General features: G+C 43.3%; 1 protein-coding gene across 1 annotated transcript in view; it reads right to left on the bottom strand.

The window, feature by feature from the left end:
* Nucleotides 1–1,360: 1,360 nt before the first annotated feature.
* Nucleotides 1,361–22,587, bottom strand: part of sdc2 (syndecan 2) — a 90,200-nt gene continuing 68,973 nt past the window's right edge. Inside the window, 5 exon segments of the mRNA XM_084312617.1 lie at nt 1,361–1,420; nt 1,422–1,540; nt 6,663–6,792; nt 9,975–10,150; nt 11,743–11,845. Of these exon segments, the coding sequence (XP_084168743.1) occupies nt 1,376–1,420; nt 1,422–1,540; nt 6,663–6,792; nt 9,975–10,150; nt 11,743–11,845 (573 nt within the window). The 3' untranslated portion in view covers nt 1,361–1,375.

A 22,587-nucleotide genomic window follows, 5' to 3' on the forward strand; every position in this document is an offset into this window, starting at 1 on the left:
CTAGCTAGCTTCACGCACTGGCAGACATGGCTAGCTAGCTTCACGCACTGGCAGACATGGCTGGCTGGCTTCACACAGCTGAGTGAGAAATATAGGAGGGGGAATGACAGCTCGACCCGAGCTCCAATCTAAAAAAAAATTAGGGTAAGAGGAAGGCAGGGGAGAAGAGAGAAAGAGAGAGAGGCGTGGGGTGGGGCGTTGGACGTAGGAAGGGGTGGGGTCAGTCAAAGTAAATCAGGAGAACACATCAGAGGTGGTGGCTGAGGGCAAAACCACGGGCCAAAGAAACGCAAGTCTCCCCCTCCAAAAAAAAAAGAAAAAAAGAAAAAAAACGACATACACTCAGACCTGCATGACACCAATGGGGAAAGCAATGCAGTGGATGTGCAATATGAAATTGAATGCAATTAAATAAAAGAAATGCCCACAAGACGTAAAAGTGAGTCTTGTGATTCTTTTTTTCTTTTCCTCGAGCCCTGACACATCTTTAGCTTTTTAAGACCAATTCCTGGGTATAAACATAACATACTGCAGAAGAAGAAATAGTTGTTGTTTTATGACCATAGAGCTACATTGAAAAAATAAAAATAAAAAAGAACAAACAAACGACAAAACAAAATGAAAACGCTCACGTTTGAAAAAGAAAAGAAAATAAAATGATGTGAGAGCAAAAAGAAATTGTAAGAAAATAAACATTGTAACCTGAAGGGAAAACATTTACATTGACTGTTATCAGTTAATATGAAGACCAAAGAGCTTCATCAAAAACTACAAAGGCATTTTTTTAACATCAGAAGAAAAGATAAATTATGAAATACACCTTTAGAGATCAACATCAGACATGCTAGGACAAAAAAAAGGAAAGAAATGAAAGTAGGATTGATACAGAATAATTATATTCAATTATTTCCACACTTTTAAAATGTTTCTTTACAAATAACATACTGCTACAGTTAAAAGTAGTCAGCGACTAAAAACAGCTCCTTTGACAGAAGACGTGATGCGATTGGTTTTTTCCTCGCCTTTACAGTCCTGTTGTTTTTTTTTGTTGTTTTTCTTTTTTTTGTTTTTTCAGCCTTTTAAAATAATACACAAAATGTTTAAATACACTGAGATTTGCCATAAAATAAGCAATGCTTGGCTTTCATTAAAAAAAAAAGAAAGAAAAAAAAGAAAAAGAAAGAAAGAAAGATCTTAATTACAATACTCTATGCAAAAGCTTTCCTTTATGTTATTTTTCCTCAATCAACTTTATAACTTTTTTGTTGCCGTGTTGTTATTCGTTGTGTTTGTATATGTTTTGTCGTTGTCATGGACTGCCATTAGACTGTCACTCGTGATTTGTCAACCTGGCGGTGAGGGGGGGGGGGGGGGTTTATGCATAAAACTCCTTGGTTGGTGCCTTCTGATAGGCCGCTCCGGGAGGGTTTCCTTTCTCCCAAGTCGTAGCTGCCCTCATCCTTCTTCCTCATGCGGTAGACCAGGAGGAGGATGAGGAAGATCGCAAAGAGGAAGCCGATAACCCCACCTGCGATGACGGCTGTGGAGAAAGGAGAAGAGAGAGAGAGAGAGAGAGAGAGAGAGAGAGAGAGAGAGAGAGAGAGAGAGAGAGAGAGGGAGAAGAGAGAGAGAGAGAGGGGTGAGAAGTTAAAGTTCCTGCAGAGGACACAATGTAAACCAACAGTAATGAGTAAATGAGAGTGAAATCTGGCCATTATTATGAAACACCTCCTCTCCTACAGCTCCCCAGGCAAACCTGTTTCTCCTCCCTCCTTCTCTACACGGCTTCAGACCCTGTTTCTCCTCCCTCCTTCTCTCACACGGCTTCAGACCCTGTTTCTCCTCCCTCCTTCTCTACACGGCTTCAGACCCTGTTTCTCCTCCTCCTTCTCTACACGGCTTCAGAACCTGTTTCTCCTCCCTCCTTCGCTACACGGCTTCAAGACCCTGTTCTCCTCCCTCCTTCTCTACACGGCTTCAGACCCTGTTTCTCCTCCTTCTTCTCTACACCGGCTTCAGACCCTGTTTCTCCTCCCTCCTTCTCTACACGGCTTCAGACCCTGTTTCTCCTCCTCCTTCTCTACACGGCTTCAGACCTGTTTCTCCTCCCTCCCTTCTCTACACGGCTTCAGACCCTGTTTCTCCTCCTCCTTCTCTACCGGCTTCACGTCACTTCCCTTCCCAATTAGCTAGGCCGTACGAGGTCCTTCATGGCTTCCTAATCCATTTAGGGTATCTTGTGGCGTAACAACCTGCCCTCTGCTCGACTTCACGTTTCCACATGTTGATCAGAGCCTGTGGCCCCCTGGGTAAAGGAACCTGGCACACTTCCAGCCAATGAGCTCCACAGCGCAGAGCGAATAAATGTGAATTCGATTATGGACAATTATACTTATAGAAGCCATAAGGGAGGAGGAGGAGGAGGAGGAGAAAAAGAAAAACAAGATCTGAAGCATTTCCATGGCAATGTACAGCCATGGGACATAGAGAAAACCTGGTGAGGCGCTTTTTACAATAATTGGCATATAAAAAAATATATTCTTCATGCAACATATGCATACTCTATTTAGGCTTGAGATGGAGAACTAAACACGTCGATTTATCACAATCCAGAGACGAATATGAATCGGGTGAAGTTGAAAGTCTGTCAATGGAGAGAGATGTGAGGCGAGCGCTCGTTAAATGGCGTCCCGATTTTCCTCTCTGTAATCTCAACTCTCAACAAATAGCGCATAATGGCAGATGAATCGCACAACAAAGTCATTGTGAAGTGCCGATACATTTTGCCTCAGATGTGTGGGGGAAGAGGGAGAGAGAGAGAGAGAGAGAGAGAGAGAGAGAGAGAGAGAGAGAGAGAGAGAATTAAAAAAAAAAAAAAAAGAAAAAAAAAAAAAAGAGAGAGAGAGAGAGAGAGAGAGAGAGAGAGAGAGAGAGAGAGAGAGAGAGAGAGAGAGAGAGAAACAGACAGATAGTTTCCCCTCCTCTCCACTTGGGGCGCCTACTGTGAGCTGAACTCCTCCTCTGTCCCACCGAGGCCGCAGTCCAAGTTTATTAAAACTCATTATTTCAGAAATGTATTGAGGGAGAGACACCGGGGCCAAGGATTACCATTAGATCTAACACGGGGCTGTTTACTAGAAAACTGCTGGCCTACTGCAGAGTGGACTCTAAAGAAACTCTTGATGGAACAAGAAGGAATAAACTGTTGTTCACAAGATGTAATGAGATGGTTTGGAAGAAGGCACCGGAGGAATTTACTGCAGATGGTTGGAAGAAGGCACCGGAGGAATTTACTGCATGAGCAGCCGAGTGAAGACATGACGTCATCACGGGGGAGCCCAGTGCTCAGAATTGTTCCGGTATATATGGAAGAAACTATGAAATATTCAAACAACCATGGCGATCTCTGCCGATGGCCAGCGATATCCACAGTATCTGTACTCGATATCTGTTCTCTGAGCATCGCCTGTGACGGGGAAGCCGCTGTGATATTGAATCAATGTCTGAATAATAAAAAAAATAATAAAAATACAATTCTCAGAAGGCAAACAGCAGGGCAATTAATTTACTATTGATCTTGTTGTCGACCATAACAGAGAAGTCAGAAACTCACAACCAAAACTTCTATAATTCCTTTCTAGCACAGACTACAGTGTGAGCATAATGGGGATGACCTGATGTGGGCCTACATTGGCTGTACTGCATATAAAGGCCTGTATTCTGTAAAATTGTATAGTAATGATTGGGGTGGGAATCACCAGTTTCATCATGATACGATACAATATCGATTCTTTGGACAACGATACGATATTTGCCGATATCACAAAGTCTCTCACGATACAATACGATTAGATTAGATTCAGGTGCCTGCAATCGATATGAGATGATATCATATGCCCATTTAACACATCAGTTACATTTAGATCAACTAAAAAAAGGTAAGGTATTTTTGAGCTCTTCCAGACATTTAAAGGAAAATCAATCTATTGTTTTTAATACAAATAGACCTCCTGTTCACTGTAAAGTGCCACGTTTTGATATATTGAGCTTTAAACTTTAAGCTCCATTTTTTGGAACTCAAACTCAACCTAAAACCCCTCCCTACCTCCCTCTCCCAACCGTTCCTACAACAATTTGTTGATGTTGCATGATCATGTATAGGCCTACATTTATTATGTATTATATTGTTTATGTTTAAATAACATTTAAACATCAAACTCCTCTGACCTCATCTGCTCTTTCCAAAGACGCGCGCACACACACACACACAGAAAGGGAGAATGCTATGCTGTAACGTCTACACACACGGAGCTACTGCTGTTGTTCTTGGGTGGATATGAGACTCGCCACAGGATTTTCAAAATAGAGTATCGATATGAATCGATCTTATTACATTGCATCGATCCGATTCGATTGTTGATAATTACATCGATGTATCGATCTGGATCGATGTATCGTCCCACCCCCTAGTAATGATCGTACTGCTGTATTGACTGCCATGGCTGTCAGAGAGGTGTTACTAATGCCATATCTAATACATCTGAATCTGAATGTAATCTGAGTGCTAATCTTTTCAGTTTCGACCGGTACAGAATACGACACGTGTTCCTCATGGACAAGCTGGCCATTATCAGAGACTATCACTGGCTATGACTGCAGGCTAACGATCTTCATATTGGCTTTAAATCTGCAGGCCTATCAAAGAAAAGGGAAGAATAAGCAGCAGGATTCTATTGACCAGGCTCTTTGTATCAAACATGTCCTCTGAAATATTTGTATCTTATGTATGTATTATACTACATCATTATTGGTAAGCTACCTCCTTATACTACATCATTATTGGTAAGCTACCTCCTTTACTACATCATTATTGGGTAAGCTACCTCCTTATACTACATCATTATTGGTAAGCTACCTCCTATACTACATCATTATTGGGTAAGCTACCTCCTTATACTACATCATTATTGGTAAGCTACCTCCTTATACTACATCATTATTGGTAAGCTACCTCCTTATACTACATCATTATTGGTAAGCTACCTCCTTATACTACATCATTATTGGTAAGCTACCTCCTTATACTACATCATTATTGGTAAGCTACCTCCTTATACTACATCATTATTGTTAAGCTACCTCCTTATACTACATCATTATTGGTAAGCTACCTCCTTATACTACATCATTATTGGTAAGCTACCTCCTTATACTACATCATTATTGGTAAGCTACCTCCTTATACTACATCATTATTGGTAAGCTACCTCCTTATACTACATCATTATTGGAATGGAATGTTGGAACCTATGGAGCTGTTCTATTGAATGGCTGGTCTTTAAGGGCCCCGTGTGCGTCTATACTTTCCGTAGCCGCATTCTGCAGGACGCTCTCTGATTGGCCGACGCCAGTTTCTACACTGGTTAGGCTTAGGCACTCTTTCGAAGTAGGTTAAGGTTAGAGTTTGTCTTAGAGCGTGACGGCAAGTTCTTTCGACGGTTAAGCTTAGGCACTCTTGAGTTTGTCTTAGAGCATGGCGATAGAACGCCAGGTAGTTTGCAGGCTGTTCGACGCGGAAATGGGCAAAGACACAGCTCGTCACGGATTGGGCAAACATGTCAGTGGCCAATCAGAGAGCGTCCTGCAGAAATGCGGCTACGGAAAGTATAGACGCCCCCGTGTTTTCTCAGAACAGGGTAAATCTACACATTGCTATGATGCCCCTAGCTTATGGAATGACCTCCAGCAGTCCATAAAGCTGGAGATTCTCCCCTCTGTTGCCGTTTTAAAATCTTTAAAATATCCTTTGTCGGAGCGGCCAGGTAGCGCAGCGGACTAAGCGTCTGTCTACCACCACAGAGCCAGTGGGATCGAATCCGGCTGTGGTTGCCTCCGGCTTGGCCGACCGTCCATACTAACACAATTGGCAGTGTTAGAGGGTGGGAAACCGGTGGGGTGGGTCCTGGTCGTTGTAAACAGCGACTCCTACAGTTCGGTCGGGGCACCTGCACAGCAAGGGAAGGATCTGGGAGAGGTAGTGTGACCCTTCCACACGTTACACTCCCCCAGTGAGAGTCGGCGCTGGCAGGTGAAAAGAAGCGGTGGGCTGGCTACACATGTGTCGGAGGAAGCATGTGATAGTCTCCGCCCTCCCAGACCGACGGTAGGGGGTAGAGTGCGCAACGACCAGGAAGGGGATTGGGAATTGGCATAACGACTAACATTGGGATGGGAGAAAAACGGAAAAAGAAGGGGGAAAAAAGATAATAAAAAAAAAAAAATATATATATATATATATATATATATATATATCCTTTGTCAATCAAGTTGTACGTTTTTAATTGATTTGTTATCCTTGTTCTTTACGTCGTCTTGTTGTCTTATTGTTATGGTTTTATGTGCTTTTTTTTGCTTATTTCTGTATGTACACTTGTGAGGGAAACCTCAGTTGACTTTCGAGTTTAAATAGAGCTTTTAAATTAAATTAAATGAAAGATAAGTTTAATTGGTAGATTTAAATAAAGCATTCAAATTGTGTGTGTGTGTGTGTGTGTGTGTGTGTGTGTGTGTGTGTGTGTGTGTGTGTGTGTGTGGTGTGTGTGTGTGTGTGTGTGTGTGTGTGTGTGTGTGTGTGTGTGTGTGTGTTCTCTCGAGGTACGTACCTGCCAGCACCTCCGTCCGCTGGAAGAGGTTTTCGGAGCGGACCTCGATGGGCTCCTGGGGCGAGCCGACAGGACTGGTGGTGCTGGTCAGCTGGTTCCTCTGCATGTCCTCTGTAGCTGCCACCGGAGCCTGGAGGGAGATAATTAGGGAGTGGAAGAGAGAGAGAGAGAGAGAGAGAGAGATGAGAGAGAGAGAGAGAGAGAGAGAGAGAGAGAGAGAGAGAGAGAGAGAGAGAGAGAGAGAGAGAGAGAGAGAGAGAGAGAGAGAGAGAGAGAGAGAGGTTAGTGCTTGACAGACACATTTGAATCCCTGCTTCAATACATTCCTTTACTCTCTTGTCTGTGTGCTCAGCAGGATGAGATAGATTAAGACAGTGTGGTATGAGGCCAAATGCTCGGCTAGAAGGACTAGTGAAAGAGACCAGCAACCGAAATGTAACCTAGCCAGTGAGAGACTACTGTCCGACGTACTAGCAAGAGAACAAAATGGCCAAGAAACAGCCAATGATTTGTTCAAGGGGCGAATCAAGTTTGGGAAATTAGACGCTTGATACAGGTTGCCATGGATGCCGGAGGATCACTTACAGCTTATTTGCATTTAGAAATGACAGAAACTGCTAAATATACAAAATGAGAGGAAGAAATGGAGAAAAATACGTTTCTCCCATGTTAGTCCTTTTAACCGGAGTGATCCTCTACAAATGGTGGCTTGCCACAGAAACTTTACATGAGCCTCCCAAGCCAGATAAGGAAGAAAGAAAATGGAACCCGGCCAGTGACCCCATGGCCAAGAGGCTCGGAAAGGAAGCAAAGGACCACAAATGGATCTGAGCCCATACATCTAATGGCTTGGCCAAGAGACTAGGTTGCAATGGACCAAAATGGAACTGAGCCACTGTATTCGGTCAAGGGAACAGAGGAGGCAGAGGCAGAAAGTGTGTGTGTGTGTGTGTGTGGGGGGTGGATTGGAACAGGTCCAGAGCGTCCTATGGCTTGGCTTAATGACTAACCCTAACCAGATGTAGTACACAAGATTCAAGATTCAAGAGGTTTATTTGTCACATACATACCAGGGCATACAGTGAAATGCGGGTGGCCATGCCCGCTTCGATTGTGCAAGAATACAATAGAAAGGAAAATAAGTAGAAGATAATAAAATAGACATGATGAAATAGACATGTTAAAAGTCCTGAGATAAAAGCAATACAATGTTAGCTGCGAATTAAAGGCACTGGGTCTTATGTACACTACTATACAATATACAGTTTTACTCTATGTCCCTATGCTATACTTGCTGTTACTAACAGTTCTTTCCTTAAAGTGACCCTTTTTGTCCCTCCTTCCGCAGCGCAGCACAGTAATAGCACACAGTGTGGAGTGAGATCGGAGGCCGCTCCAGAGCATGAGATTATGACGAGGAGAGATGGAATCCTGGACGGGATGTAATCCTCCTGATGTGCAATGGAGCAGCGACGCCGAGAGCCGACACGGACGCTTGATCCTTATCTTTTGGAGCAACCCCAAGTTCCTGCTGGTATTACGGGGGGGATTTGATAACGTGCCAGGTCAGCTAAAGACTCACTGCATGGTATCTCTCTTTGTGGAGTCACACGGGTCACCGATAAGTGTCTCCCACGTTTCATCATGTCATAATGTTTACCCTCAGACTAGGAGACATTACATTGCCTAAAAGGCCGAAGAGAAGGGAAGTACCAAAATGCCTAGAGTGATAAGTAAGGGATAATGTATAGCTACAAGGTCATTGTCGCAAAATAATTGACTGACACGGAGTTGACGTAGTGAAGGTCAATTATTTTGCGACAATGACCGAGTATAGCTATACATTATCCCGCTTATTACATGGCTAACTTACTAACAATATACCTAAATCATTTTACACCATCGACAAGACGAGATCAAATGCAGACGCAGTTCTGTTCTGTCTCTCCGCTGTCATCGCCGGCAGCTTCGCCAGAAGCCGGCAGGTGTGTCTGATTGGCTGCACTGATGCAGTGTGTGTCAGTGGGCTTGATTGCTATAGCTGCGCACAGCGGTCATTATTGCTCGGCAGAGGTCCGTTATCGAGTAATAACGGACCTCTGACGAGCGCTATTGACCAATCACAATCAAGCATTTCGGCGAATGTTAAAACGCCATGTAATAAGTATATCTGGTCATCTGCTCAATGATATCAATATACAATTGTACACTGTACCAGCAATTCTATACGGCAAGGGTAGAAAATTTGGTTGCAGAGTGAATGTGTATTTCTATGCTAAATAAAAGGCAGTAGAAATATGCCTTTAAATGGCCTGTAAATAGGCCAATAGACAGACACACCCAAGTGTCTCTCCTACACCTGGGGCTGTATCACAATAGTGTTCACTCTCTCCTACACCTGGGGCTGTATCACAATAGTGTTCACTCTCTCCTACACCTGGGGCTGTATCACAATAGTGTTCACTCTCTCCTACACCTGGGGCTGTATCACAATAGTGTTCACTCTCTCCTACACCTGGGGCTGTATCACAATAGTGTTCACTCAGTCCGTCATGTTGGCCATTATTCTCTGCACGGTCACATGGTGGTTCTCCCATACTTAACCCTTTCAGAGGTTTTTCAGAACGTTCTCTTGGGATTTTATATATTGGATTTGAAAGATGTAGCTTTCAACGGTAACCGTCGCTACAGTACATCGCCATTAGAATGTTAAGTCAAAATTCAAATTCAAAGTTCTCAAAAGTCTATCTCGTCACGTGAGATGGTACACCTGGTAGACCGTTCACGTCGTGGCAAGACTTTCTTCTACGTGTTGGTCCTCGTTTCTCACACGAGGCTCACCGTTCACCCCAATGCTTCTCCTCTCCACGGACACTGTATCACGCTAACCCTCGTCGCTGCACTCACTTTAAACAAACACTCACCTTAACACTCACTTTAGAAACGTTAACACTACATCATATTTATCTATTTATTAAAGAGATTTGCACTACATCCATACCTCATTTGCATTTTGCACCTTGCCTTTAAAAATATATAGGTTTTTGTACCTCATTGTCTGCATTTTGTACCTCATTGTCTGCATTTTGTACCTCATTGTCTGCATTTTTACTTCATTGTACTTAGGTTGTACTTTAGTTTGTATAGTGTATATTGTATATTGTATAGTGTTATTCCTCTTTTGCTTACAAGTTTGTTTACTGTATGAAGCACATTCTCAGGGGTTCATATAGAACCAAGAATTTCACTGTAATGTACTGTACATGTACAAATAAAAGCAAACTTGAACTTGAATTTGAAACTTGCACTCACCTCAGTTCGAAGCGTCTTCTTGGGCACGTTCGCCCTGGCTGTGTCCCGGACCGTGGCCGTCTCCACCCTCGGGGTGAAGTCTTTGGTGGAGTCCTGGGTGGGCTCTGCTGCCTTGGGCTCGATGTACACCATGCTCACCGTCACCGCCTCCTCGCCCACCACCTCCTCACCTACACCTGGAGGAGGAAACAAGTCATTACTGTCCCTCTGGAGCCTCGAAACTCCCAAAAGGTCAACCTTTTTTTAAGAGTTGAGAAGAGGAAATGGTGGATTTCATTCATGCACTGTCGATGTTTGACAAGGTCAGAGGTCATTGGTCTTTCCTAGTAGCCACAGTGCACCAAAAAATAACAATGTGATATTGATCTAAAAGCCTTTCTAAGTCCCTAGTCGTAGTTCTATTCGTTTCTACCCTAAAATAAAGAACAAGGTTTGGGTCATAAAAAGGCTCCCCAGAGAAGAAGCTTGAAGGCCACTGCATTGCAGTGAATAAAAACCCAACCAGGTCAACCAGGTCTTAACACCATTCACAGACGAAGGCACCGCGCCAAGACATTTTAAATTGCAAACCTGAGGAAGCCACCATGCGAAGCACGCTGTTCGCTCCAATGCTTTATACGACTATGAATTCAAACAAGAAGTCGATTTGAACACTCCTGGCGTGCACAGTCCTGCTTTGATCTTGAACGTTGCATTGTTCCCGCTCTGGCTGCACCTGGGATGAGTAGCATGGCTGTGCACAGGGCAGCCAGAGATTTGCATACATTTTTAATTGTGCTCATAAAACATCTGTTCATAAAAACTCTCAGTCCGTCTCTATCATTCCAGGTGTTACTGTACACTACTGGGCAAATATTGAGACGTACAGTATGACTGAGCTAGACAGTGTGTGTGTGCGTGTGCGTGTGTGCGTGTGCGTGTGCGTGTGTGTGTGTGTGTGTGTGTGTGTCTGTGTGTCTGGTCTGGTCTGGTTTGGTTGGATTTAGTTGGATTTGATTCCAATGTGGAATAGGACTGCAGTGTACAGTAACTTTGGAGGGAGTTCCTCTGTGTCTCAGAAAGAGAGACGTTTTGACCCTGGAATGCTCGCTTTGTGAAGATGCTTGAGGCAAGTAGAATAGTGGACCTTCAAGAAGGAAGAACAGCCTTTCAAAAACAAGTACAATTGGCAGACATGCCCATGGCACTCGATTGAAGGTGACAAGTCAATCTAAATTTAACTTGGTGGTCCCAAACTGTTCTCTCTCTCTTTGTGTGTATGTATGTGTGTGTGAGAGAGAGAGAGAGAGAGAGAGAGAGAGAGAGAGAGAGAGAGAGAGAGAGAGAGAGAGAGAGAGAGAGAGAGAGAGCATTCCTTTGTGTGTGTGTGTGTGTGTGTGTGTGTGTGTGTGTGTGTGTGTGTGTGTGTGTGTGTGTGTGTGTGTGTGTGTGTGTGTGTGTGTGTGTGTGTGTGTGTGTGTGTGTGTGTGTCACCTTCAATCGAGTGCCCACATACACCATTATGAAGAAAGAGTGGTTTTAGCAACTATTAGCAGACTCTAAAATTTAAATTGTCATTGCACCTCAGGGCAGCAGCCTCCTGAGCCTGTGTGGTTTGTGTGTGGTGTGTGTGTGTGTGTGTGTGTGTGTGTGTGTGTGTGTGTGTGTGTGTGTGTGTGTGTGTGTGTGTGTGTGTGTGTGTGTGTGTGTGTGTGTGTGTGTGTGTGTGTGTGTGTGTGTGTGTGTGTGTGTGTGTGTGTGTGCGTGCGTGCCAGTGCACACCTCTTACCTGAGCCAGACCCTGAGTTAAAGTCATCGTCATCCTCAGGGTAGAAGCCTCCTGATCCTGTATCGTCCAGGTACAAGTCGTCAGCCTGAGCCGCTTCTGCTATCTGCAATGCACACAACAAGTCCGTCAGTGAGGAGGAGGAGGAAGACATTAACACATCCGGGGCCATTCACGTATATATACGTGATTGGGAGCCAGCGCTTGACGGCCAATAACTCGTTATTTCTTTTATTCGCTATTGCCATTCATTATTCATCGAGGCACCTTGTGCATGCTGTTCTGAGTATGTCTGCGATTGCAGACGGTCAATACCGCCCCCTAACGCATTGTGGCCGCTATTGCACTCCATTCGAAATTATGTATTTTTTTTTCTGGGCCGAGCTGAGCCGTGTGGGCGGGGTTTAAATACTCCGGCGAGGTAACCTGTTACAACGATATCACAACTAGCCCCCCCCCCCCCCCCCCCCCCCTCCTTCATATGCAATGCTGGAGAACGTGGCACGGACCTCCGCGCCCAGTACTTCAAATGGTGATCAGATAATTGTATAATTTTTTTTGCATTACATCAGAGACAAGGTAAGAACACTATATATCAAATCTTGCGTTGATCTGATATTTTTTTCTCCCGCGATTGAAGCTGTGTGTGTGTGTGTGTATGCCGTTGGTGGCAGGGGGGGGGGGGGGGGCGCCGGTCTAAACCACATTTCATTCTTGCATGAGGAAGGATAATAACGATAATCTAGCGTTGATTTCAGGATGATTAGATAATCAGGTGAAAAATATCAACGTGTTAAGTAGGGGTGGGAATCACCAGTTTCATCATGATACGATACGATATCGATTCTTTGGACAACGATACGATATTTGCCGATATCACAAAGTCTCTCACGATACAATACGATACGATTAGATTCAGGTGCCTGCGATCGATATGAGATGATATCATATGCCCATTTAACACAATCAGTTATGAGACTCGCCACAGGATTTTCAAAATAAGAGTATCGATATGAATCGATCTTATTACATCGCATCGATCCGATTCGATCGTTGATAATTACATCGATGTATCGATCTGGATCGATGTATCGTCCCACCCCTAGTGTTAAGTGGATTTCACTAAAACGCTATTATCGCGTCTTTTCCTGGGATTACTCAGAAGCACCCAAACTATACTCATATTCAAAACGGTATAAAACGGAAATGTACGGATGAAAAAACTATCTGTTTTGTGCATGTTGACTGGAAGCAACTCACTGACAATCGACGGGTGTATTAGATCCATAGCTATAACATTTCATATATTTTAAGCACTCGCAAGTGAACAAAGTGCCCCATTGACTTACAGCGCTGGCGTTCTACCCAGGGGGTAAACAGCGACCCCTGGCCGTGAATGTGTTAAGGCTGAGACCACTTATCAATATAGTTGTGTCACATATCGATATATTTGCATATGAAAAGAAATATATATATTTTTTTTAAATACTTTATACTATACTAAAATACTAGGTCTTGTGGCATATTTTAGTTAAAACATCCCGATTTCATGTAAATTCAGTTGAATTGCAACTGAATATGCAGTGCACTCCTCCATCACATCCAGAGACCACGACTATAAAATGAGAAGGATCACTGTGGTCGTTTTGAATGGGGAAATCTGTAACACTAAAGATGGCGGCAACAACAAAGAATTGCTGCAAAATAAACATACATTTGTTGTTTAAATAATAATAATTAAAAATTAAAAATTAAATGATACTAATAGAAATATCGATATTTATCGATAATTTGGTCCCGATTTATCGATTCTTCAAAATGGCATAATGCCTTTGAAGGATTTGGGGTGCTTTTTCAATGTATGTGATGTATAGATTGGGGGGAGATGACCACAGCTAAAACGGTGAGATCGAAATGTGCATGGAAGACGGTGATAGAAGGAGCGGTTCAGAGGCAGTAGCCAGCAGAATGTTTAGCACACTGCCAGCGAGAGAATGTTTTGAATTCCTTCGAAGACAAAACAAAGATAAGGGGCCACAGAGGCAGAGCGCGATGGAGGTTTTGACAGAGAGAAACGTTTTGAAATGTGTGAAAGGTTATTAGCAGTTGTCATGAGCGTCGCATGACAACCAGGAGAGGGGCGGCGGGCCGTCGTTGCTACAACGAAGATCTATAAGTCGAACGGTGTTTCCGGGTGTAGGGCAGACTAAAATCTGGCAGACCAAAGAAACGAATCCCACAGGAGGGAAGGGACCAAGAGACTCTCTCCTCTTATCACAGAGGGGGGGGGGGGGGAATGCCACATCATCATTAGCTTCGGCTACCACGAGGATGGTCTTGGCTAACGACTAGGCCTGACCACTATTGGACTGAAAGGACAATCTGAACACACCGAGAGATCATTAGAATAGACTCTTCAAGGACAATACAATCTGTTAACATCTGAGCTGAGGTTTCTGTTCATCAAATAAACCACGCTTTTCCTTGTAAGGTATTTCACGTATCTGAGACGTCAGGACCATTAAAATGACACAACGCAGAGGAATTGGATGGAGAGCCAAACAGACGAAGACGTGATACTGGCCAGTTTGATCAGGATCTAACACCTTAGAAGACATATTGTTTTCATGATACATTTTCACCATTTCATGCAAGTATTCTGGACTGAACGAGTCGAGGTGGCTAACTAGCCAACGTGAGCCCGGGAAAGGATTGAGACTGGTTTCCAAGTTTACTTTCAGCTCGAATCTAAAGTTCACAGACAACCACCACTTTAGTATTCAACTACCTCTTACATTGGATCTTACTGTAAAAAAAATTTTAAGCAAACATCATTAGTATGGAATCCACCAATCTGAGGCATCGAGCACAGTCAAGTCAGCGTCTCCTTCATCATCTGTGTATATAATAATATGGACCAGTGCATTCAGAATTCTACATCATATCAAACTCTGTAGTATGTAGGTTGAACTATTGCATCAACAGGCCACCCGGTGGTTGATCTCTGACTCGGAGCCATAACAGCTTCCTTCTAAACAGATGTCAATGTTTTATGACACAAATGGAGCGTAACAACACAGCTGACCGTCCAATCAGAACACCCAACCCCTCCGCTTCCACAGCTGTTGTCCAGGCAACAGGCCAGACTCATGTGAATGTTTGTGCTTCGGCTTAAGGGAACGGTGTCTCAACAGTACCTCAACAGTGCTTAACAGTGTCTCAACAGTGCTTCAACAGTGCTTAACAGTGCTTCAACAGTGCTTAACAGTGTCTCAATAGTGCTTAACAGTGCTTCAACAGTGCTTAACAGTGCTTCAACAGTACCTCAACAGTGCTTAACAGTGTCTCAACAGTGCTTCAACAGTGCTTAACAGTGTCTCAACAGTGCTTCAACAGTGATTAACAGTGATTCAACAGTGCTTCAACAGTGATTAACAGTGATTCAACAGTACCTCAACAGTGCTTCAACTGTGATTAACAGTGATTCAACAGTGCTTCAACAGTACCTCAACAGTGTTTCAACAGTACCTCAACAGTGCTTCAACAGTGCTTAACAGTGATTCAACAGTGATTCAACAGTGCTTCAACAGTGCTTAACAGTGTCTCAACAGTGCTTAACAGTGCTTAACAGTGCTTCAACAGTGTTTCAACTAGGCCTGCCACGATAACAAATTTTGCTGGGCGATTAATTGCCCCCGAAAATATCGCGATAAGCGATATTATTGCGGCCGGTTAGAGAATTTTTTTTTGAGAAATTTATTTCCCAAAACTTTTATTTTGAAGCCCACCGCTCCGTCTTTTCCGGTGTTTTAGACTTTTATTTTGAAGCCCACCGACCGGACCGGAAGTATTGTTGTGATTATCCTAGCTTGCTGATGCTGCTGGTGGACTGGGGCCAGCTAACGTTAGCTTGCTGATGCTACTACTACTTCGACATGCTGCTAATGGGCTGGGGCCAGCTAACGTTAGCTTGCTGATGCTGCTGGTAGATCGACATGCTGCTAGTGGACTGGGGCCAGCTAACGTTAGCTTGCTGATGCTGCTGGTAGATCGACATGCTGCTAGTGGACTGGGGCCAGCTAACGTTAGCTTGCTGATGCTACTAGTAGATCGACATGAGCTAATGATAAAACAAATGTTGAGATTGTTGGTGAACAACTAACTTTAAGTTAGTTTTAACGTTAGCTACTAGGGGTGGACGGTATAAACGGTATACGGTATAAACGGTATGAATTTGCTCTACGGTATGGATTTTGCCTATACCGTGTAACCGGTAGTGCAGCTCTAAAATAGCAATGACGTCATGTAACCACTGCGCGACTATTTCACTCGCATTTGCCCCTAAAAATAGATAGAATTAGTCATAGATAATAGATATGTGCGAACTGGAAAAAGTTATTTAGGAGGCTTCGCGCAGTGGGCGTGCCAGCCCCTCCCGCATGCATGTAAACACGGGTCTACTAGTAGTCTAGTGGGACGGGACGTCTCCCTGAGCTAACGTTAGCTTAGCTACCGTTACAAAATGACCCAGTCAACTATTCACTTTTAGTTTAATACATGATGAGGCATTGTCTAACCGAACGGTATCTAGTCGGCCAGCTACCGATAGCTCCTGACATCAACAAACGCTCCATCAAGTCTAGTAGAGTAGACATGTATGATAGCTCCGTTAGCCGTTAGCTCACGTTAACGCAAGTAAGTTCACCGTTCAAAACGAAATGTCCCATTGAACTAAATAATTCACTGAGGCGTTGTATTAACGTTATATATCCGGCTAGCAGTAGCTACAGATAGCTCCTGATATCAATGTCTTATAACACTGATTCGATGCGTATTCGAGCTGAGGGCTTGATGAGCACAGTTAAGTAACGTTATGCCAATAGGGTCCAGGTGCAGCGCCGGAGAATCCTGGCCGTAGCTCTGCTCGAGGCTACTCGTACAGTACACACAGACAGTGGAGCTTGTTGCGTGGTGGCGATGTCTCGCAGATAATACAAGTACAAGTCTAATTATATAATATATATATTTTATAAAAAAAAAAATATATATATATATATATATATATATATATATATATATAAAATAAAAAAATTTTTTTTATCAAAAACGATGATACCGTGATATATACCGTTACCGTCTATGCTTCAAATTATACCGTGATATAAATTTTAGACCATACCGTCCACCCCTATTAGCTACTAACGTTAAAACGCTAACGTTACACTACAAATAACGCTACTTGGTTAAAAGGAGCAACACTATTGAGAAATGTAGTTAAGCTATGTGGTGTTGCCCCACGGAGCTCCTGTGCTGTGCTCTCTGCTCTGTAGTAAAGCCAGCGGCCCACCTCCCAACACGGACAGTGACTGACAAGGGGCACTGGTTCCGCCTCATTAAAACAAACGCGCAAATAGCAATTAATCGCGCCCGTCAAAATCATTGCATTAATTTTAATTATCGCGGCAATTAATCGATTTATTGCTTATCGCGGCAGGCCTAGTTTCAACAGTACCCAATCGTGTTTCAACAGTACCCAACAGTGTTTCAACAGTACCCAACAGTACTTCAACAGTACCCAACAGTACTAACAGTACTTCAACAGTACCCAACAGTGTTTCAACAGTACCCAACAGTATTTCAACAGTACCCAACAGTGTTTCAACAGTGCTCACAGTACTTCAACAGTACCCAACAGTGTTTCAACAGTGCTCAATAGTACTTCAACAGTACCCAACAGTGTTTCAACAGTGCCTAACAGTACTTCAACAGTACCCAACAGTGTTTCAACAGTGCCCAACAGTACTTCAACAGTACCCAACAGTGTTTCAACAGTGCTCAATAGTACTTCAACTAGGGCTGGGCGATATGACCAAAAACGTTATCGCGATAAAATTATAAAATAATTTTCATATAATTCGATATCGATAATTATCGTCGATATAATGTCTGTCAAGTTTAATTAACTTCTTATGCTGCTGCGAATGTCTCAAGTCGAGTTGATGTCGTCATCAGTCCGCGCACGTTAGCAGTTAGCCGACAAGCGGAGTATCTCATGACAATAAATATGACACTAAAATACTCTCTTCCGCCACAATATATTGAAACGAACTGTATACCCCACACTACTATAAACGTGGCCTCAGAATTCAAAACACACACATACTCGGCACATAAATATATAAAACAGTGCCGTGCAAGCTAGTTATCCTAGCCAGCCTGTTGTATCTAAGCGGTGTATTCCATGACAATGTGCTAAATATGACACTAAAATACTCTCTTCCGCCACAATATATTGAAACGACGTCCACTGTATACCCCCACTACTATAAACGTGGCCTCAGAATTCACGCCACACACATACTCGGCACGTAAATATATAAAACATCGCCGTGCAAGCTAATTAGCCTAGCAAGCCTTGTTGTTGAGTGATTCCTACCTCTGGGTCTCCTTCCGGGTCTACTTTGCTCTCGGCCATCTCCTTCACTGATTGTTAGCTGTTGTGCGTAAGCACGTCATCACGTAACGTTGGTTGTTGTTAGTGAGTGTGCTGAGCCGAGGCTGAACGGAGCCAAGCTTGGAAAATCGATATATCGAAACTTTGCGACCACGTTTCATGTTTATTTCGAGGAAATAATTTATCGCGATAGTTATCGTTATCGTTTTATCGCCCAGCCCTAACTTCAACAGTAACCAACAGTTTTTTTTTTTTTTTAAACATTTCTATAACCTTTATTTACCCAGGCAAGCTAGTAAGAACACATTCTGATTTTATTTATTGTCAAAAGTATGCATAATGTTGTGTTAATTCCACAACAAGAGATATGTAATGTTAATTACCTGAAATTATTCCATTTTGGGGGGGGGGGGGAACCCTGCATATATCGGTATCGGTTGATATCGGTATCGGAAATTAAGAGTTGGACAATATCGGTATATCGGTATCGGTAAAAAAGCCAATATCGAGCATCCCTATTCAACAGTGCTCAATAGTACTTCAACAGTACTCAATAGTACTTCAACAGTTCTCAATAGCACTTCAACAGTTATCTGCAGTACCCCAACAGTGTTATAACAGTACTTCAACAGTGCTCAATAGTACTTCAACAGTAGGGGTGGGAATCACCAGTTTCATCACGATACGATATCGATTCTTTGGACAACGATACGATATTTTCCGATATCACAAAGTCTGCCACGATACGATACGATTCGATTCAGGTGCCTGCGATCGATATGAGACGATATTATATGCCCATTTAAAACAATCAGTAACATTTAAATCAACAACAAAAAAAGCAATGGAAATGTGAGGTTTTTTTGTCCGCTGCTCACCTACTCGCTCTGTTCCTTTAAGTTTTCAGTTAATTAATTGCATTCTCCTCTTCACACGCTTCTTCCTGTAGACGCCGTTTGATTGGTGCTTCCCCAACCACACGCTTGTCAATCTCATCCCGCAGCTGTCACAGCTTGTCATTAAGCATTCCTTTTGATTATATATACCCTGATTCCCCATCAAGTGTTGTTGGATCGTTTTGATATATTCTCTGCATTTGCCGTTCCTTCCGTTGCCTGCTGTTCCCTGTGCTTTGCCTCCCAGGACTCTCAAGGAGTATTCCGTTTGGACAACCCGTTCTCCGTTACGAAGCGCTCGCCCTGTTTGATCTGCTCTCTTTACGCACAGCGCTTGGGTGAGTTTTTGCAAGACCGTCTTTTGACCCTATCATTTTTCGTGTGTGTAAACACTGAAGAGATCCTGCTTTGTGTTCAGTCTGTCTCTCACCCTTTGCCTGTTTTTGGATTGTTCATTGGGATTAATTATTGTTTGAACTTTGCTCACTGTGTGTATTCACACCGAAGATATTATCACTTGGATTATTATTGGGACATCGCTCACTGTGTGTATTCACACCGAAGATTCTATCACTTGGATTGTTGTTTGGGACATTGCTCACTGTGTGTAATTACACCGAAGATTCAGTCACTTGGATTATCTGTTGGGACAAGTCACTTCACCTGTCACCTGTCTGTTCCCAACTGAACTCTGAGCTAACCCGCTCTCTCTCTCTCCCTGTTCCGCTACCACCTCGGAGTACTGCCGGGAGGATTCTGCAGAGCGGCTCTGACGTCACTGTCAGATTCCTCAGACGAAGCCTTCCCGGGAGAAGCTGCAGAGCAGCAACATTCCTCTAATGCTTGTATCCCAGTCTGTGTCTGTTTTTCAACCAAGTTCTCGCTGCTATTCTGTGAAATAAACAAGCCCTAGTTTTTGGCTAACTCTGAAACTACTCTCTCTGTGTCGTTAGCGTTTGGGGTCGGTGTCAAACCATAACAGGAAATATCATTTGACATTTTTATTTTTGATCTCTTCCAGACATTTAAATGAAAAACAATCTATTGTTTTTAATACAAATAGACCTCCTGTTCACTGTTTTTTTTTTTTTTTTCGATATTAATATCATATTAATATCCTAACAGCGCTGTATTTTGGCTGGAAAAGGCATATTGGGAGTCAGAAGGTGCAGTACCGGCCAGATCCTGTTAGTGGGGCTATCTCGAGAATGCAGTAACCCCCCCTCCTTCCCAGTCCCTAGTGGACCTCTGCTGTTCTCTCTATATGGCTCTGATCAGCTTAGCTTAGTTAGCTCACGCTAACGCAGCGTTAATTTCGGTATTTAACGCGACGTGGGCATAAAGGAATGGCGAGGATGGAAAGCATGTTAGATGCATTTGACCCCTTGTGGGGAAAAAAACAACAGGCACTTATTTCAGGCAAAATAGGCGGACTCTGAAGCAATGCTGTCTAACGTCTGTACGCTGAGCTGCACTGAGCTAGTAGGCTGAGCCCGAACCCTGTTTTTAGGGTTCGAACGTTCGCCAGGGTTTATCGAACGAACGTTCGAACGTTCGTTTTTTGTAAATTTTTTAATAAAAAAAAATTTTGTTACATTTTTTTTTTTATATATATATTTTTTTTTTATTATAGATCCTACGGAGGGCGGCATTGCATAATATATTGGTGAAAAAACATGTTGTTTACAGTGGTGGCTGTTCATGTAAACATGTAATTAAACAAAGCACTCAGAAGAAAATAAACAAGCTGCTGAGTACTGCATAAAGTTCCTACTTATGATAAACAATAGCCCTTGCACACCGCAGTCACGTAAGGGGCTAGATAAACAAATTAGGGGTGGACGGTATGGTCTAAAATTTATATCACGGTATAATTTGAAGCATAGACGGTAACGGTATATATCACGGTATCATCGTTTTTGATAAAAATTTTTTTTTTTTATTTTATATAATTTTTTTTTTTTTTTTTTATAAAATATATATATTATATAATTAGACTTGTACTGGTATTATCTGCGAGACATCGCCACCACGCAACAAGCTCCACTGTCTGTGTACTACGGCCAGGATTCTCCGGAGCTGCACCTGGACCTATACTCTAGTAGCCTCGAGCAGAGCTACGGCCAGGATTCTCCGGCGCTGCACCTGGACCCTATTGTATTGGTATTATAACGTTAGCAAGCCCTCAGCTCGAATACGCATCGAATCAGTGTTATAAGACATTAATATCATGAGCTATCTGTAGCTACTGCATATATAACGTTAATACAACGCCTCAGTGAATTATTTAGTTCAATGGGACATTTCGTTTTGAACGGTGAACTAATTTGCGTTAACGTGAGCTAACAGGTAGCATACACGTCTCTAGTACTAGACTTTGTGGAGCGTTTGTTGATGTCAGGAGCTATCGGTAGCTGGCCGACTAGATACCGTTCGGTTAGACAATGCCCCATCATGTATTAAACTAAAAGTGAATAGTTGACTGGGTCATTTAGTAACGGTAGCTAAGCTAACGTTAGCTCAGGGAGACGCCGACAGCTCCCGTGTCCCGTCCCACTAGACTACTAGACCCGTGTTTACATGCGTGCGGTAGGGGCTGGCACGCCCACTGCGCGAAGCCTCCTAAATAACTTTTTACAGTTCGCACATATCTATTATCTATGACTAATTCTATCTATTTTTAGGGGCAAATGCGAGTGAAATAGTCGCGCTGTGGTTACATGACGTCATTGCTATTTTAGAGCTGCACTACCGGTTACACGGTATACTCAAAATCCATACCGTAGAGCAAATTCATACCGTTTATACCGTATACCGTTTATACCGTCCACCCCTAAAACAAATGCATTCGTTTTGTGGCATTGACGTTATATAGTTAGTGTTACACGTTCAATAACAGGTATTCACTCTTGGTCGACGGGAAGGAGAGGCGCGTGCCTTGGCTCCTTCCACCGTCTACCTCGGAACGGGGGACGACAGAGAGACACCGGCGGGGTGCCGCCGGGCTCCCAACACGCCTGCCGCCCGTCCGCCCTCGGCCAGAGTTGTTTACAACGCAACCACCTCCCGCCATGAAGCTCGCGCTCCGTGGCCGAAAAAGGATGGTATTCATTAATGATCCTTCCTCAGCGGGGAGCTACGGAGTCTGTTCACTCTGTTGTGCTTCTCGGTCTCGCAAGCAGATAAATGTATTGCCGGAAGTAAAAAAAATAATTAAACGCTTGCCGATTGGTGGTAACAGCAGAGGCGGGTGCAAGCGGTGTGACGTAATTGGCAGAATCGCCTGTCAATCAAAATTGTTCTATTGCATTGGTTGAGACAATAGTATCCAGCTACAGCCCGGCAGAGACCACACTGGTTGAGCCGAGCGCACTCGGGGGACGCGCCGCTTCACATCGCCTCAATGTCGCGCGCCTGCCTTTTTCTTTTTTTCACCGAACGTTCGAACCTATTAATTAAAGTCCGAATGTCAACGTAACGAACGAACGTTCGAACGTT

Source organism: Notolepis coatsorum, assembly GCF_963971535.1.
Source record: "Notolepis coatsorum genome assembly, chromosome: 4".
In the NCBI taxonomy this organism is placed as follows: domain Eukaryota; kingdom Metazoa; phylum Chordata; class Actinopteri; order Aulopiformes; family Paralepididae; genus Notolepis; species Notolepis coatsorum.